Below are 19,976 nucleotides of genomic sequence, written 5' to 3' on the forward strand. Positions count from 1 at the left end.
AGAAAGTAACAAGTGATCTTATTTTTTATCACTTCATGAGAACAATAGATGAATATGTGCTTGAGTGATAAAACCAGCCAACTATCCTAAAAATGCATGAAAACGGAATTAACTTTTAAAACAGCAAGAACAAAAAGATCAAAGTTATTGTCATAAGAAGAGAATAAGAAAACTATTAAGGTACCTACAGACAATGAAAACACACACACACACAAAAAGCATTCACAAACCAAATTTAAAAAAAATAAGTAAAAATTTCAAAATGAGCTGAAAGAAATTAAGAAAATCACAGAAGCTATGAAAAAAATGTAAGAATTGGAAAGATTCAAAAAAGAAGTGCATAGAAAAGGTAAGACTTGACAAGAAGGTGGATAGAACTCAACATAGAATTCTAATTTAAAAAAAGGTCAGAGTGAATATTCAACTAAAAGGGATATGGCATGATTCAAATGCTGTAGTTAAAAGATAGATGGAAAAGTGGAAAAGCTTCTAATCAAAAAACATCTTGAGACTACAAGGATCCCAAAGAAACAGACACAGAAAATAAAGAAGATACAACATACATATATAAGTAAGAGTCCTCAAAAATAAACACCAAAAAAAAAAAAAAAACATTAGAAAAAATACTAAACACTCTAATTCAAGAAAACTTACAACTACACATTGAAACTTGAAGCTCTGCATTGAATAGGCAGATCACATCTTTGAGAAAATTGATGCAGAATAGCCTTCATCAAGATACATTCTAGACAGGTGCAGTGGTGCACACTGGAAATCCCAGCAGCTGGGGAGGCTGAGGCAGGAGGATGGAGAGTTCAAGGCCAGCTTCAGCAACTTAGTGAGACCCTGTCTCAAACTATACAAAAAGAAAAAGGCCTGGGCATGTGACTCAGTGGTTAAGCTCCCCTGGTTTCAATCCCTGGTACCAAAACCAAAACAAAATGAAACAAACAAAACATAAAAAAGAAACAGAATATTATTTGGGCAGCCAAGCAGAAGGATCCAACAGCTTATAACAGAAAGAATAGCAGTTTTTCTAGCAAACATTTCTGTGACAATTCTTTGTTAGTAAACAAGGAAATGATAGATTTAAAATGGATAAGTAAATAAATAGTAGAATTTTGCCTTCCAAGGAATTTGCATAAATTTTTTTATCCATTCAGCTGTCCTTCCAGTGGAAAAGTTGTTCTGGCTTTTTGATCTTCTCTTCCTGTCTGTATCCCTCCTGTTGGCATCAGAGAATCTTTGTGCTGGACATGCACAGTTCTTTCACAGACTCCAGAAGTGGACATCTATCTCCAACCAAAAGTGAAGCTTTAGGGTCTGTGTAACCAAAAGAACCTTATCCCCACCTAGAGCAAGTCTGATCATTGTGTAGTGTTACAAATACACAAGAACTCGAGGACCCTAAGTTTCTTGAGGGATCTACCAGAAAGCAAGCTCCTGACAACCAAATACTGTAGAGACATTGACAAAGGGCCTGGAGAAGTATTATTCTGGCCAATACATGCAAAAGTGTGGTGGAGAGAGAATATCACCATTTAGCAACCCTAACTGCAATATCATCAACGGGTGATAACCAAAGAGAAAATCATGATGTGCCTCCTTATGAAAGTAGACATTGTCACTTGCCTAAAATGATCAGACTTGGATCTCATCCAAATTCTAACACTAATTACTCATTTTCAGAAAACATAAAAGACAGGTACATTAACTGCACCATATAATCAACAAAATCAACCCAATAGAAAATATGTAAGAAGAATCTTTTTTAAATGGAAGGGGAATCCATAGGCTTAAGATACATATCAAATAATCACCATGTATAGACCCTGTTTAGACTGCATTTCAAAAAAGCTGCTAAAAATCATGGTAATCGGGAAAATACAAACAGGGAGTATTTATATTAAGAAATTTATATTGAGAAATTATTTTTGTTATTTGTAAGTGTGGTGATGTTGGTTTAAATTTCTAATAAAATACAGATGAAATAATATGATGTGTGGGGTTTGCTCAAAATAATGTTCTATCAGGAAGTAAGTGCAAGATTATATGAAAGAAGATTATCAGTAAATATTTAATCTGGGTGAAAAGTATAGTGGAGTCATTAACTTTGTTTTTATTCCTTTTATATATGTGTGAAATTTTCAGGATTATGAAAGGGATTTTTTTAAGCACTAATATATATATATATTAGTACTTCAGAGTTACATTGTGTCCTAAGAGAAATTTACATCATGGTAACTATTGGGTACTCAGAGAATATGACTAGAAACAATATGTGTAGGTTTTCAAAGTAGCATATCTATTCCATACCTGAGGTCCCATCAAAATTCACCTGACTCTCGTATTGCAATTCAATGGAAGGCCTTTCAAGGGGTTCTGAAATTGTGGTGACTTCTAAAAGTCAGCATTAAAGGATGACGGTACTTGTAACTCTGAGGTTTCATTGTTAAGTCACCATGTTAATTGTTTCATGTGTGTCCTTGCCTATGGTGACTTACAGAAGAGAAAAACAACTCTGGAGTTTGAATTACAAATTGCCACTCATCTCTTTCTTGTTCTCTCTGTTTTCCTTCTAGATATTTCCACACAATATACTTAGGTATTCGCAGCCGACAGAGTGGGGAGAATGACAGATGGAGGTTTTACTGGAAAATGGTGTATGAGTATGCCGATGTGAGTATGCTGCATCTGCTAGCCACCTTTCTGGAGAGTGCTCCACAGCTGGTCCTGCAGCTCTGCATTATCGTCCAGACTCACAGATTACAGGCACTCCAAGGTAAGGGCTTGCAATTTGGTTTCTGAATCTGGGGAAAGATTAACTGGCTACTTTTGTCACAGTCCAAGAAATTGCCCTTAATGCCCTCCGTTGACGCAGCCTGTGGTGTCTGCTGTTTTACATATGATTTGTGAACACTGCATGGTGTTTCACTCACCACCACTTATCATGGCTAACTAATTGGAAGACTGAGATTTTTGCCCTTCAGCTGCCATCTGAGTAGGAAAAAAAAAACATACTTTATGATTTTTTACACTTGGTGAATATGGAGATAGATTCAAGGCTTCTGGTTTTTATGATAGAATAATTTTCCAATGTTTCACAAAGACAGCAATAATTATCACTCTCTAATACATGCATGAGTAATCCCTACCATTTCTCATTTCTTTTTTTTTTTTCCTGAGATTGTTTTTGCTGTGTTGCTCTGGCTGGCCTTGATTTTGCAATTCTCCTGCCTCAGCTTTCCAAACAGATGGGATTACAAAGGGCTATACAGGGCTCTGCCATTTCTTTTTGACATTAAGAAATGGAAAGAAGAGGAATTAAAAGGAAATGATAGGGATTACTCTAATATTAAAATAATCATATACAAGGATGTTTTTAATGTTTAAAATATGTTATTTGCATACTACAAAGTTTTATGAAATATATTTTATCAGATTAAAATTTTTGTGTGATTTATCTCACCAGTAAAGGTGTTCCATTTATAACAGAGCTGCCCTGGTGTTTCCTTAGAACCTGGTGCTCACCTCCATTCTAAAATAATACAGCAGGAATATTAGGCAAACTGGTGGGTTGATAGGTGAATAAATGCGTGTGTAGAAGATGGGTAAGAGGCCATTTTCAGGTAAATGTTTCCTGTTTTTTTTATCAATTCTGTATAAATAGATATTGTTAAGAGGTTAAGGTATTGCGTTATTCTTGTTTTGTTTAAATATCAGCCGAGTTCCCTGGGAGTTCCTCTGTGTACAAACATTGCTACTATGTTCTTGGCCTGGTTGATGTGCAGAATCTCTGCTGTGTGCTTGTAACTCTTATGCAAAGAACATGGTAGTTTTGGCTGAGTGCTTTAATTTGGAAGCAGGGATTGGGATACATAGAAAAGAAAGATAGAAGGAGCCCTGGTAGTCATTTACTCTGTCATTTATTTAGAGATTCCTGGCCCAACCCTTCCAGACTTCTATTCTGGAAGTTAGAGAAGAGGGTTGAAGATATCCATGGGGTGTGCTTCTAAAAAGCAAGTTGGAAGAAACAGAAAGTAAGGAATTTACACAGAAATAGAAGATAAAAGCACAGGGAAGCAAGCAAAGCCATATTAATTGTGGGGCTTTCCAGGGGTGTATAAGTGGTCATGCAGATGTTCTGGCTCTGGTCATCTTACTGCCTCACTCCAGGGCTTGTACAAGCCACTTTATGTCTCTGGGCCCTAGATTTCTCCAAGGTGAAGGTCACATGTTAAACCAGATCATCTTTACACTCTTTGATAGCTCTGTTTCATCTTTGAATCAACTAATGCTTAATAGGTGTATGCTACCAGGTAAATGCTTGAGGGGATATCTGTAAATGAAGATACAAATAGCATCACAAGACCACGTAAAACTGAATTTCCAACAGAAAAGCTAGTGTTCATCTCCAGAACAGCTCGGCGACTCCTTAGTATAGTTGGACAATCAGAAACTCTTTAGAAGAGAAAAATCCAAGATCAAACGTGGAAACTTGCAAGCCACTTCTCCTATGGCCAAAAGTTCCTGAATGCCTCTACTGGTTTTCTAAAAGATTTTAAAAAAATCATTGAGATGTTGTGTCCCCCAAGGTAATGGAGATAGAGAAGGACAGGTAAGAGAGAGTATAAGAAGAGATCACCCTTTTGGTTTAAGAACTTCATATAAAATTTCAGAGGAAAAAAAATACATATGCACACATATATGTGTCTGTGTGGGTGTGTGGGTGTATCTATCTATCTATATATGTGTGTGTGTGTATATATATATATATATATATATCTAATACACATACACATACACACACACACACACACACACACACACATATACCCCCAGCTTATACACTAACCTGAGCATTTACATCAGGCTATGGGCTCATATGCCAGACTTTGACCCTGGCAGTGAGGAACCTTACTTTCCAATTTCAGGATGCTGTAGGGAAAATGTGCCCTGTATCACTCTCAAGGTGGTCAAAAGATACATTAATCCAAAGATCAGTAGGATCCATGCAAGACATTGAGCACACATGAGAAATAAACCCACTAGGTGAATCTTATTGTTGCTGTGTTTTAACAAGGGAGGGGGGTGCTAGAGGTTTGTGTAATGACATCAAAGAGTGCAAATGCATAACCTCAAACAACAACCACAAACCCTCCAGCTAATAAAGACCAGCCCAGCCATCACTATCTGATCCTTTTGCATTGAAAAAAAAAATTTACTATCTTTAGGAAATACGTTCCTGAATGCCCCTCTGCTTATAGATGATCCCACTTACAAATGTACCAGCTTATGAATTAAATTGATGTTGTTTATAAGAACAGAGCTTTTCCTCTCTAGGAAAAGAAAAAAAAATGTGATAAAAGAGCATAGCTTTATATGTGTTTTCATACATCTTTAGTGGTAAGAAATTCCTGGGATTTGAATGTAAAAATACAACTCTATGCTCTAGATTCAAATAATCAATAGGCATGAAATCTGTGATGTATTCGCAAATAGCTCTGAATTAAAATCCCTAAAACATTCTTATTTAGCAGGTAGAAAATGGTCCTTAGTCATTCTGTATGTGACTGTGTTGAAAATTGTTATTTTAGCATAAAAGGAAAATTGCTTCTTTACCCCAATTTCAACCATCTACCACTCTCTAAAGGATACTGTTTCAGAAACAGGAAGAAAATCAAACAAAAAATATGACATATTTTGTCCGGGCATAGTGGCACATGTCTATGATCCCAGCTACTCTAGAGTCTGAAGCCAGAGGATCGCAAGTTCAAGATTAAGCTGGGCAACTTAGCAAGGCCCTATCTCAAAATCTGAAAAATCAAAATAAATTTTTAAAAAAAGAACTGGGGTGTGTGACTCAGTGATAGAGAGAAATGTGGAATTTTTAAAATGAAGGCTAAGAATTGCAGTCTTCTTGTAGAACTTGGTTAACCCTAAAACACTGTTAGCTATGAAAATTCCTTCTCAGCTCTCCATATTTGTCGCATCATTAAGTCAGAGATGCCTGGTTGTGCTGGAGGCTGACAGGCTCAGGGGAGAATTGCTGAAGCATGATTGTCCCTCAGCTCCTACTGGCCCAGGAAGACAGCGTGGCTTCTGCTCTGCGACCAGGAATCAGGGCAGAGCCAAGCCTCAAACCTGAAGGTCCAGTTCTGTTCATTCCACATGTCACATGAGACATGTTGGAGGGCACTAGTTTCTCTTCACTGGATCGGAACTTACCCAGGACCGATGATCTCTGCAGCATAAAAAAACACTCAAGGCAGTCCAGCTGCCCGCATCACTAGGAGAGCACAGCATGGTTCACCCTGTACTTCCAGACTGTCTCTAGTTCACATGTTGTTATGGTGTTCCAATCTCAATCCCACCAGGAGAGAGAGAGAGAGGAAGGAGGCAGGCAGGAAGGGGGAAGACTCTGTTGATAGGTAGAGATAGAAAACAGTGCTCCTACCCTTCTCCATGTGGTGACCTTGGCCTTAGTGTTAAAGATGGTGAGTAAGATGTCGTCCAAGGCCTGTCGATTCTATTTTAAAGGGGCATCGCAGACTCACCCATTTCATTTGTTGAACTTCCCTAGTCAAATCATCTCCATCCTCATTCAGACCCTGGCCAGCCTACTGCTTCCTGTCCACCCTTCCCCTGTTCATTCTGTTCTCCCTATACTGGTCAGAGAGATTGTTTAGACCCTGGTCATTCCTCACACATACTTAACACTTTCAAGGTTGTCCTTAGCACTCACTGAAAATTAAATCAAATCCCTGCACATTTCAAAGCATCTTCCTCATTGAGCATGACCTTGCATCCATACAATCCTCCTCTCCGTTCTGAGAATGTGCCCATTTTTTTCCACCTTATTCCTTTTTCCATATTGTCACATTCTTTCTGGAATATTCCTATCTCCTCTCCAGAAGCCTGAATAATTGGCACTAATCCTTGAGAATGCAGCTTAATTTCTTCAGTAAGGCCTGTCCTGACCACCCGTTCAATTTTTTGTTCCCTCATTAGTATTTCATCATAGGGTTCTGAACTTCAGCCTGTGACCTCAGGCAACATTCTTACGGTGGCTAGCCCTCAATTTTCCCCATCTACTGGGGAATCATCACAGTGTTTAATTCATAAGATTATCAAAATTAAGTGATATGACAAATGCAAAGTTTGTGGGGCAGATCCTTGATATGTAATGCAGGATTTCTTAGCTTTAATGTGCCTAGCATCTATCTGCACAGGATAAATGCAGATTCTAAATGCAGATTGCTAAAATGCAGATTCTGACTAAGTCTTAGTTGGGGACTAAGTAGCTGGTTGGAGCAGGGAAATGACAGGTGAAATTTTTGATGGCATGTGAAAAAGGGAAAAATAACCCAAATCTGAAATCATGAAACTTGAATTAATGCATCTGTGTTAAAAAAAGAAGTACTTTGAAGACAGAATGGCCAGGTCTTTAGACAAACAGGGTCTGGACTAAAAGAAGGCAGAGGTGGGAGTGTATTTGATTGACAGAGAACCTGGTAACAATGAAGACAGGTAGGTCAGGAGGAGCAGCTCACAGGGGAGAGAAATTTGAGACATTTTAGGTCTGAGATGGTGGAGGACAACCAAATTGAAAAGTTCTGAGACTATGGGGGTAAGGGAAGCAGGCATTAGAAAAAGTTACCTTAAGTGCAGAACCTTTGGTTCTATCTAGATGGTGCAAACAAATGTTGAAGGCTCATGGCCAGAGTTACCCCACCTGACTTTTTTGGATGATCCTGAGAAGCTTTAAAATGATAGAAAGGGCTAACAGGTCTCTGAAGTTGCTTTTAGTTTTGCTATGGGTGATGCTGTGAATACAGTCAGCCCTCCATATCTTTGGGGTCACTTCTGTGGATTCAATCCACCAAAATATCCAGGAAAAAAATTGTCCTATACAAATATATATATATATATATATATATATATATATATATATATATATATATATTCAGGAAAATTTTTAAGGCTTTCATTAGATTGGGTCAGTTCCACTCTACCTTTTGTCTCATTATTCCCTAATAGAGTTTAAGAACTATTTACATAGCATCTACATTGCATTAGGTGTCATAAGTAACCTAGAAATGATTTAAAGCATAGAGGATGATACACAAAGAATATATCAAAATATTACCCCATTTTATGTAAGAGACTTGAGAATCCCTAGATTTTATCTCTGGGGGGGGGGGGTCCTGATCCAATCCTCTGAGGGAGGATACCAAGGGACAACAGTACTTTATTTTGTTTATGTAAACCCAGCCTCTCATAGTTGGCTGAGAAGATGCCAATTCACAGACAGATGATTGTGCACGGGCCTTCCCCGGCACTATGGTCTAGCTCAGTATCTCTCACACTGTGTTAGAAAGGTGTGCTCCAGGAAGCAGTGGAGGAATGCTGGGCGGGATCATGGCACACCATTGAAATGCGCAAGGAAAATGTGAACTATAGCCAAGGCTGCCTGTAGCACAGTTGTGTGGCTCTGAGAGCCAGGTGACAGGCCTGCACAGAATACAACAGACACTAGTATGGCAGTATGTATAAACGTGGATGTGTAACCAATGTGATCCTGCAAAAATCTGTACACTCGGTAAAAATGGGAGTTCATAACCCACTTGATTCAAATGTATGAAATATGATATGTCAAGAGCATTGTAATGTTTTGAGCAACCAATAAAAAAATTAAAAAAAAAAAGAAATAATGCTCCTCTGGGCTGGGTTTGTGGCAAAGTAGTAGAGCACTTGCCTAGCACATGTGAGGTCCTGGGTTCGATCCTTAGCACCACATAAAAATAAATAAATAAAGATTAAAAAAAAAAAAGAAAGAGAATTCTCCTCATACAGCTACCATGTGGGCAAAACAAAACCATGCCTTTACTACATGGGATCAGTGCAAATCTACCAACCTAAATGTTTCCATTTTTTCTGATGACTTTAGTTCTTCATTTCCAATTTTATTTGCCATTATTGGGAGACTACATCCTTTACTCTAAGTGTATTTAGCTACGTTGTGCTGACGAAGTTATAGACTATTATAATCTGGATATGAAATGTCCCCCAAAGGCCTATGTGCTAAAGACTGGGTCCCTATCCCATGGTGGTATTGGTAGTAGTGGAACCTTTAAGAAGTAGGGTCTACTTTAAGGAAGTCAGGACATTGGGAGCATGCCTGAAGAGGCTATTAGGACAAGCTCTATCATGTGCTGCCTTGCCACAGGCTCAACAGCAACTGAGTCAATAGACCATGGACTGAAAGCTCCAAAACTATAAACCAAAAATAAACCTTCCTGCTCAAAAGTTGATTATCTCAGGTAATTTGTCACAGAGAAGGTAAGCTGATGAGCACACTAACATATTGCCTTACCAAAGACTGGGTTTCCCAGGAAAGATTGCTAAATAACAGCAACAAAAATCACCTCTACCTCCCTCTATTCTTATTTCTTCATATTCCAAAAATGCTTTTGTGTTGCCCATTTTGCTAGCAGCTTATCCTAAAATCTTTGTGAAAAGAAAAGAGGGAAAAGGGGTTGAACAAAGAAGTTTTTAATTTTTATTTTCCTGTCTTGCATCCTGTGAGCCATTGGAGAAGTCCTCAATCCAGGGGCTATCTTCAGACATCCAGCAAATACTGTCACTTGCTATCTAGGGTAACAAAAAAGTCCCTGTAGAGTGAACTACCTTCTTTGTTGAATCCTGATGAGGACTCTCAAGATCTACATCACTGGCTTTCCCAGTGAAGCAGGTAAAGATAAACCTCAGCCACCCTGATGTGGCTTGGGTTAGGAAAGGTCCTTCCACACCCAAGTTCTTCCTTCTCAGCTACATGTCATGATCCTCTGAATGTAGCTGGTTCCACCTCTGGGTTTCTGCAGAAGAGAAAGAACATGGGTAAGACTGCCAGTTTGTGAGTGAGACCATGTTCCAAGGCCTTTTATATACATCTACTTTCAGGTCCTCTTTGAGTTAGAACCATCAACACATGTATTGAATGTCTATTATGTATGTGATATATACTTCTTTCAGGTTGTAATGTATAATGCATTAAAATAGAATCAAAATATGGATAGTAATTTGTAACATAAGCCCATCACAACATTTAAAATTTCACATCATCTTTAATGACTGCATAATATACCAACACATAAATTATCCTTTCTTTTCAAGTAATTCCCTATTGTTGAAATTATAACCATCACCTACATTTGCTAGAATAAATAATGTTATGATAAGCACATTAACAAATTAATCTTTGCAAAGGGTTTTAATTATTTCTCAAAGACAAATATTTTGCTGAATTCAAGGGTAGGAAGATTTTGAAACATAGTGTCAAATTGATCATTTCAATGTGTATTTCCAAAGAAGAATTCAACAGTCTCAAAGTTTCTAATCCATATGCCCAGGAATTCAGTGAGGGCAATAAATGTGGTGACAACTAATAACATTGGGTCTAATCTCTTGAGAGTTAGAAAAGAGCTCTTAGTAACGGCCATCTGAATATGAAAGGCATAATTCCAAAATACGTCCTCATTTCTTCCCTTGTTAATTCATTGTATCCACATTCATGAGCTGTTTGAAATCCATTCTTTCAAGTTTCAGTAGCTTATTCTTAAGCAAATCAAAATTTAAGAGTGGCTTCATCTGTGACTTGATTTAAACCAAAATTATAAGGAAAGCACACATAAGGTCCATAGTATACTTGATAAAATTCTGAGCAAAGAAACGTGCTAAAAGGCCAAACCATATAAAAATTACAAAACACCAGCCTCCACATTGAAAAATTGTGGTGGAGGCTTTCTAAATGAATATAATGTCACTTACTTCCAAACACTAAAGGGATAAAAGAGAGACAGCATATCGTCTCTTCCTGGGCACTGGAAAATTCAATAGAGGCTACATAGTGGCATTAGTGCTGATGCCACCACTACAAGGTGGCCACACATTCCTTCTGAAAGAGTGGAGCATCATGCTCAGCCCAGGATAATGCCTGGTACATGACAAAGCCAGGCAAAATTGATACCGAAACAAATGGTACAGTCCCTCCCCATAAAGAATTCAAAACAATTTTTTAAAAGGCCATCAAATTATTATGTGTCAATATGCTATGTATTATTGGTGGTCACTGAGGTCCTTTGGTGATCCAGAATAATCTGCTCTGAAAAATGAGATGGGAACGCAGAACTACCAGATGTCTGCATTGGGATGAAGAGGGTGTTGGGGAATGTTGAAAGAATCAGGGAAGTTTTTGTGAAATAGTAACCTTTGAGCTGGGACACAAATGATGCCTGACATCTGCCTGTCTTGCTGATGTGACAGGAAAAGGGACTTTCTATACAGGAAAAATAGCAATGTGAACAAAATCAGAAAGGGAGGGTTAGTCCATCCCTGTGTTTACTGAGTGATGCTAGAGACGATAGTCTTCTCCAAGTATGGGATCATGGACATCGTTTGCAGCCCATAACAGAAAAGTGATTGCAAAGTGAGCCCTTCAGTAGTAGCATGGATCTTTGCATATGCTTTTGAAGTCCCATTTCCTATTTTCCTATATATCTGAATTTTCTTTTCTTCTGGTGCTTTGGATTGAACCTATGCCCTCATACCTGCCAGGCACACAATGTACCACTAAGATACATCCTCAGCCATGAATGTCTTGCTTTTGAGCCTGTGTTTCTGCATTGTTCAGTACTTGAAGAAACTATTTATAAATAAATCAATAAAACAGTAAACTACTAGTCTGCTTAAGCCATAAAAACATGAAGTTCAGTTTTAAACACTCATCACCAATCACTTTGCAAGGAGCGAATCGAAGCTCATGTAGTGTGTAGGACATATTGGCAGAGTAAATGATGAGGGTCATGGGTGCAATATATTATTGATCTCTTTATTTCACATCCCATAGTATCTGAGTCATGGTGCCACCCAAGTTATACTTAGAAGAACAGCAAGAAGTTTCATCTGCTTATCACTGATTCAAGTGCTTGAAATCAACTCTGTGTGGTTTATCAGCCCCCAGCACAGCTGTGAATAGCTTTGAATTTGAATCATTTAGAACATAATATGAAAGAAGGGGCCTGACTATTTTTAGGTTCTACTTAATTATCTTCAATAATCAAGCACAAATCTTGGTATTTTTCCACTCAGTATTCCTTCTCTCTCTTTATCTGTGAGGTGTGAGCAAGCACATATGTATGTTTAGGCACAGGGAAATGAACTGGGCCATGCATGTGGTAAATCGACAGTATAATTAATTAGTCTCCTGGGCTAGGGTGATACCTGGAAGAAAGGTCCAGAGTGGTTGGTTTAATCTGTTTGAAACAGAAGTATCAATAAAGTGCTATCTGTCATGAATAGGGATCTAAATAAACCCTCACTGTCCCCTGACCTCCCCATAGATGCTTTCTTTGCCAACTTCTAACCTCTCTGCATTTCAGTAGTATTTTCTCACTTTATAACTTCAGGGAATCAGAAGTGCACACTTACTTTCCATTTCCCTGACCTTTAACCAGTGCTCAAACTTAAAGCCAATGTTTGCTTTGACTGAGTATCAACACACTATAATTATTATTTCTCAACACTAAAAATAAGCACTTGAGTGGTCATCAAAAATGTTTGCTGAGCAGGGACAAAAGAAAAGACAGGTGAGATCAACTTAATAAAAAATTCACAAGTGGCTTACTGTGGGCTTACTGTGGTATTTTCTCAAATAGCTTTCTCTTACTAAGAAGCCACAGTTACAGGATCAAGATTTTTTTTTTTTTTTTTTGGACCGGGTTCTGAGTGGGTGGGTGGGCTAGGGAAATTCCCACCACCTCTTAAATACTTTTCGCATTATAAAGTGCGTATTCCTGTGTAGAAATGTTTTGCATTTATTCAACAGGTTAGAAGTCGATTGACTTTTAAAGCATTCTTCACCCATGTAAGTTAATATTTTCTTGGTGACTCAGCAAGAATAAAGAAGCAGGATCATTTCCTATGGATGATTTGGGAAAGACTTTTTATAAAGTATGCTCCTTATACATAAAAGTGTATATGAGGGAGAGAGAAAGCAAGCACTGTATACTGTCAAAACCAGATGCAAGTCGTAATGGGAGCCACCGACTCAATTGGTATGTAAGCGTCTGTTAGCGTAAAATCGCATGGAGATTCACTCTTCAAAGCTCACAATGAGGCTCTGATTGCAGAAGGACAGGGCTGCTGAGCACTGCCTGCCTCAGGTTTTGTCAGCATTTTCATTGTGATCCTAAATTCCCACAGCTTAAAACTCAGCTGTAGAAAAAGTCTGATACTAAGGAGACTCCCAAACTCCATAGCTTTTTAAACATCCGTAATTAAAACTGTTCATACGCTCGGACAATTCTATAGGGCATGAAGTTTTCATGGGAGGATGTGAGTTTCCAGTGCAGAGTTATGGTAGGCAGTTTTCCATTACTGGAACAAAAAGTGAGTCAACTTAAAAACAGGAACATTTTATTTTGGTTCAGGTTTCAGTCCGTGGTTACCTGGCTACATTGATTTTGGGCTTGTGGAGAGGCAGTACATTATGGCAGGAGCATGTGATGAACAAGGCTGCTCACCTCATGAAGGTTGAGAAGTAAGAGAAAGAGGGAAGAGTCAGGGTCCCATTGTTCCCTTCAAAGTTATGCCCTCAGCAACTCAGATTTCTCCAATGAGGTCCCATCTCCTCAAGTTTCCATCACCTCTCAATGGCTCCAAGATGAGGACCTAGCCTTTAACATATGGTACTATGGAAAACATTTCAGATCCAAACTATAGCAGAAGATGTCAATGAAAGCTGGAATTCCCAGATGTTTCTTAGCTAAAACATTGACTTAAAACTCAAATTTTAAAAAGTCCAAAACATTTTCCCTAGGATATGAACAGAAAACAAACATTTTTAACAAAGAATTTTTGAATAAATGACCAAGAAAATCAAAACACTATTTCACAGATGAAAAAAAAATCAACTTGGTAAAGAAAAGATGTTACAAAATCATTTGGAGCAAATTCCATATATGAAATGTTACATAACACAGAAAGAGATGTTTCCAATTAACAGAGGCCAAGGAGTTTTGTGAAAGTGAAAGTATTGGACTTTACAGAATAAGTGACATGATTTCAAATGTTGGATTTCTTAGTGGGGGTGGGGGTATTCTGATAAGAAAAAGAAGTGTGAGTCCTCCCACAGGGAACAAATGCTGTAGCTCTCTGCTGACCCTGGGAAATAGGAGGGGTCACCTGACCTTGGAACTTGACCTTGAAGCTCCAGGGTCCTGAAAACCCACTCTTTGTTCTTAAGGTCCAGCAACACATCTCACAAAAGACATGTTGCAGTATCTTAATTATGACCTGAATGAAATCTTCATTGATGATCACATTCATGTACTCCATCACATTTATTGAGAACTTATCCATGGTGGGCTATGGATATTAGAAAAATGAAGATGATTAAGGCCATTTCCCCTTAAATGTTCAGAGCAGCATGTGAATGAGCAAGGACAAAAGAAGGGCAGGTTTTCCTGGTTAATGTAGAGGTAAAAAGAAAGGCTTCCCTTCCTCCTCTGAAGTTTCACCTAAACAAAATAACAACAGGCAGATTAATAAGAGAAAAAGTGTGCAAATTCAGTAACATCCCCTGAGGAAAATCACAGCACAGGAGTCGCGCTCTTCTCCCTGAAGATTGAGGTTTAAATAACCTCAGAGCTACTGGAGGCATAAAGGCTCAAAGAGGGAGGGTAGTCTTGATGCAAACTGGAGAAGATGAAAACAAGAATGCCCGAAAGGAAAGGCTGTCCTGTTATTTAGTTGAAGACTCTTAGGTAAGCTCTCCACACTGCCCTCAGAAAAACAAATAACAAGTCTACTTGGGTCAAGGTGTCCCAAGTGTCCTATCAAGACATTTAGTCTCTTCTATTCTAGTTAATGTTTCCTGATTATTCATTTCCTGAGATTCCCAGGGAGAGGGATTAAGGCACTTGCATTTCTTCCCTTGGTTGGAAAAAGCAAGATCTAGAGATAGTTCTACCTTTTGCTGTAAGGGAGTAACAAGATTAAGTTATGGGGACCTTGACTCTGGCTCAGGACTGTCAGTATGTCAACGTGCCAGGGTTTGGGGTACCGTTGTCTGAACCCCAATAGTGGAACCAGATGACAGTGGACACTCTAAGAAGAAAGTAATCAATTCCACCTGAAGAGATGGCAAAGTTTTTACATGTACTGTATCTTGAGATAAGCTGATGATTGAAGCAGTAAAAAAAAAAAAATAGAAGAGATTACCTAGGGAAAGTTCATTAGAGAAAGAGAAGGCCAAGGACAGAATCCAGGGATCACCATCACTGAAGGGTCCGGAGTGCAAGAGTAAGAATCAGAAGACATATGACGGAGATAGTCACATCAGAAGAACACGGTGATGTGGTGGCCAAGGTGGGGGAGTTTCAAAAGAAATGTCCATGAAGAACTAGGCAAGGTAAAAATGGAAAAGAGCCTATTAGATTTAACAATGTGGAGATCACTGGGATACCCACCAGATCATATCAGAGCAAAGTTTAGAAAAGAAATAAAGGAAGCAAATTAGAGAAGAAATAGGGGTAGAATTTCCAGACAATAAAGGAAAGAATAGAATTAATGTACTTAGTTTCAATTTCCAGACAATAAAGGAAAGAATAGAATTAATGTACTTAGTTTCAAGCACAAGTTTTAAGACAGAAACATAAGCGTAAGAATAGACAGTGGGGAAAGAACCATTAAAAGATAGATGTGGGAACTAAAATAAAAGCAAGGTCTCCCTCTATTCCAGTTCCTGCTCTGCTACCCTCATTCAGTGTGTGTAAATGAAACTGGTACCAGAGCCCAGGGCTCTAGGTTCCATCTTTTTGGGTGCCAGACTTCAGCATAGAAAAACTCCATCATGAATTATCTCTTGCTTTCACTCACCCTATAGCTTGGAGTGTATTCAGCACACTGAGTCTTAATCTTCTCTGATGGGAAAGAATTTAATGATATAAATTGTTGTGATGTGTTAGAAAGAAGCAAAAGATAATAATATAAAGACACTAAAACTTCTGATGTCTGGAAGGTTCCCATCTTTTTGTGTCTTCTAGCTTCTTTCTTTCCTGTCTCAAATAGAGAAGAAGAGATCCATCAGCAACTAAAAAACAAAAAGAACAAAACAAAAACCTAAAATTCAAAACTGGCCAAAGGACTTGAATTAACCTTTCTCCAAAGAACATATACAAATGGCTAATGAACACATTAAAAGGTGTTCCACAGTACTGAGCACTAGGAAAATGCCAGTCAAAAACCACGATGAGGTACTATCTCATACCTATTAGGGTGGCTTCTCTCAGAAAAACAGAAAAATCACAAGTCTGGTAAGCATACTAAAGATCTGAAACACTTGTTAGTTCTGGTGAGAATGTAAAATGATGCATCCACTTTGAAAAACAGTATGGTGGAACCTCAAAAAATGACAAATACAATTATCACGTGACCAAAAAATATCACTTCTCGATATATGTCCAAAAGAATTGAAAACCAGGTCTCAAAGAGAGATTTACATACTTACGTTTATTAGTTAAAACTTGATTCAAGGCCAGCCTCATCAACTTAGTAAGGCCCTGAGCAACTTAGCAGCAAGACCATGTCTCAAAATAAAAATTTTATAAAAAGGTCAGTGGAGGTAGATTAGTGGTAAAGCCACACTGTGTTCAATCCCCTGTACCAAAAAACAAACGAATATATTTATTTATTTATCATTTATAACATTATAAATATTATTTATATTATAAATATAATTGTATACTATATATAAACAAAATAATATATATTATACATAAAATAAAACTTGGAAGGAACCCAAGTATCCCTGGACACATAAAAGAATAAGCAAAATATGGTACATCCAAACAATGGAATATAATGTAACCTTAAAAAGGAAGGAGGGGGCTGGAAGTATATCTCAGTTGTAGAATTCATGCTTGGTGTATAGGAGGCTGTGGATTCAATTCCCAGCATCACCAAAATAAAATTTTAAAAAAGAAAGGAAAAATGAAAACCCTGCCACATTCTGCAATATAAGTATACTTTGAGGACATTATGTTAAGTGAAATAAGCTAGTCACAAAAATACAAATGCTGCCCAATTCCATTCATAAGACATCCATGGAGTAGTCTAATTCATAGAAACAGAAAGTAGAATGGTGGTTGCCAAGGCCTAGGGGGAGGGGGAATAGGGAATGATTGTTTAATGGGTATAAAGTTTTAGTTTTGCAAGATGAAAAGAGTTCTGGAGAAGGATGGTGGCAATTGGTGCATAAAAAGTCTGATATACATATCACTAAGGGGCTGTATGCTTACAATAGTTAAGATGGGAAATTTTGCATTATGTATATGTTAACACAATTTTTCTTTGTTTATTTTTTTATGTGGTACTAAGGGTTGAACCCAGTGTCTCACATGTGCTAGGCAAGCACTCTGCCACTGAGCCACAACCTTAGACTGTAACACAATTTTTAATGGAAAACAGTACCTCCCTTCCAAAAATACACAAAAATCTAAACTTTTTTCTGATAGTAGGTGCTGAGTTCATCTGTGCCACCCTCTTACTTCTTTCTTTCTGTTTTCAAATGGAGAAGCAGAGGAGGGCCCTCAGTGTGTTGCTAAATCTAATAAGCATTTCCTAATTCACACTCTATTTCTCTTTTACATGCATGTGGATAAATTTAAACTCCTTTTACCTAACCTTGAAATTAAATATTAGCTTGCCCTTCCCCAGAGATCTCCATCTGGCTTTAGGTACCTCATACCCTCAAGGGAACAACTGCATTTATTGTGATATTGTTCTTTAGACCCAGATTGTCCCACAGGGTTTTGAGACTGTGGAAATCTTCCAGCAAATGGCACTCATTTGCTGACCTATATTTTTAGCACAAAGCAATTTTAGCCTTGATATTTTTGAAAGAATATACATTTATGAGAAAAAAAAAGTTGTGCATTTTCTTTAAAGTTCCTTAACACATCCACTTGATTAGACATCAAAGCTAATAATCTCTTTCTCACCAGCTCATTAGCATTTATATCATACATGTTGAGATCATTTGTACAGTCCCAGGACCCTGTAGAATTCCTAAAACTGGTGGTTATATCTTTGTGATATTAGAGGCAGTCTGGGCTGAGTACATAGCATTAATCCAATAAATGTATCATCAGAAGTGACCATATTTCTTTCCACTTCCTCCTCCCCAAACCCTGCACACACAAAAATATGTCTCTGTGTGTGTGTGTGTGTGTGTGTGTGTGTGTGTGTGATAACAGGTACACACTACTTCTCTACTATAACAAAACAGGAAACTCATAGTGGCTGACAATACTGGTTCCTCACCACCACCTCCTGGAGAATGAAAGAGATATGCCAGCTGCCTCCTCCAGTGACCTACTGGTCTAAAAGACCTTGATAGGCATCTTGTCCACCATTTGATAACTTTGACCTGGTGCAACCCTCCACCCCTCTACTGTGTTTTCTCATTGGAGGAGCAGGAGAGTAAGCTCTACCTTACAGGGTAGCATCTGGGAGAATGCACCGTGGCAGTGTGAGGGGCAGATGTCTTGCACCATACCTGGTATAATTCAAATACTCAAAACGCTTCTGCTTCCTTCTTGTTGCATGGAGAACATTTAGCTCTAATGTATTGCTCTAGATGACAAAGACACTGATGATTCATAAAACAAGGTATTTGCGGTATAGGCAAGGCTGCATTGTCAAATAAACTCAGGAAAGGAGTGAGGAATGCCTCTCTGCTGTTTCCTCAAGGAGGGAGGCAGCAAAGAAATAGGAAGGGAAAAAGAAGGAGGAGAATGGAAGAAAGGGGGAATGGGAGGGAAAGAGGGAAAAAAAGAGAAAAAAATCTGAAATAGGGAAGGTCAGAGAAAAGCACTGAAGACCTGTGAGTCAATTACACCTGCAAACCCTGGTGCCACCTTGATGTTCCTTTGAGCCTCCACTGCCTGGGACATCTCCGTGCTGTGCCTACACTGCTTGGACACAGGGAAAAATATCTGAAAGAGTAACCTGATATTATCAGATGTTAGAAAGACACTTCTGGAAACACTAATTAGATTTTCTCCAGCCTTTTTTAATTTACTGAGTTCCAGGAGAAGATCACACCTCTCCTAACACTTATAAAGAGAATTTGTGAGTGAGATTGTGCGCGAGTAATACCTACTCGATGCTCGAGGCAACACGTTGCCATGGTACCAATCAGATTTCATCTTCATCTGGGAATAGAAATTAAAACTGACAACGCTTGAGTACAAATGTTTCCGTTTGTCCCTCTGAGCTGTGTTAATGCTTGGAAAGGGTTTCATTGTTGTTGTTTTCTGGTTTTGAAACAATAGTAGATCCCATGTTAAAATGTGTAGGGTACAAAAATAATGCAGTGAGTTTGGGGAAACAAAGAATCCCCCCAAAGGGGCTCATTATTCTTATAAATTTACATTATCAAAGGATGTGGAAATGCCAAAAAGCAAGTTCTTAATGGTCAGAATCAGTGGTGTCATCTGAGGGCCAGAATTTGACAGTAGCTAATAGGGTGTAAGATTGATCTGGAAGCCTAATTGGCTATTTTTATGACTTCAGAATTCTGATCTTATATTAGAGCTATAAAATATCCATTGTGCTTTGGGGAACATCTGCACATTTGGCTCTCATAATAAAAGAAATATTGAAAATCAAGAGAAGTAGTTTGCTATAGAGAAAAACAGGAGAAGGATTAACATGAAATTCAGGAAAGTGGTTGCACATGGGACTGAGGTGGAGGGAGGAAGGGGCTTCATAGGCATCAGTAAAGTTCAATTTCTTAAGTTGAAGAGCATGTATTTATTTATTTATTTATTTTGGAACTCCACATAGAGATTGCCTACCCTCACAATAAAATTTCACCTCAAACAATAAGACAGAACATGGCAAGTAAGTGG

The 19,976-nt window shown here is 38.2% G+C and overlaps 1 protein-coding gene across 3 annotated transcripts in view; it reads left to right on the forward strand.

Annotated features, from left to right (window-relative positions):
* Xkr4 (XK related 4) overlaps nucleotides 1-19,976 on the forward strand; it is a 438,096-nt gene that overhangs the window by 270,301 nt on the left and 147,819 nt on the right. For all 3 annotated transcript variants that reach the window (XM_046428580.2, XM_046428579.2, XM_058574010.1), the window contains exon 2: nucleotides 2,583-2,782. In XM_046428580.2, the coding sequence (XP_046284536.1) occupies nucleotides 2,583-2,782 (200 nt within the window). The remainder of the gene's footprint in view (nucleotides 1-2,582; nucleotides 2,783-19,976) is intronic.

The sequence above is a fragment of the Marmota monax genome, unplaced genomic scaffold, assembly GCF_021218885.2.
Source record: "Marmota monax isolate L192 unplaced genomic scaffold, Marmota_monax_Labrador192_F-V1.1 WCK01_AAM20220418_F8-fsc00044, whole genome shotgun sequence".
NCBI classification, from domain to species: Eukaryota; Metazoa; Chordata; class Mammalia; order Rodentia; family Sciuridae; genus Marmota; species Marmota monax.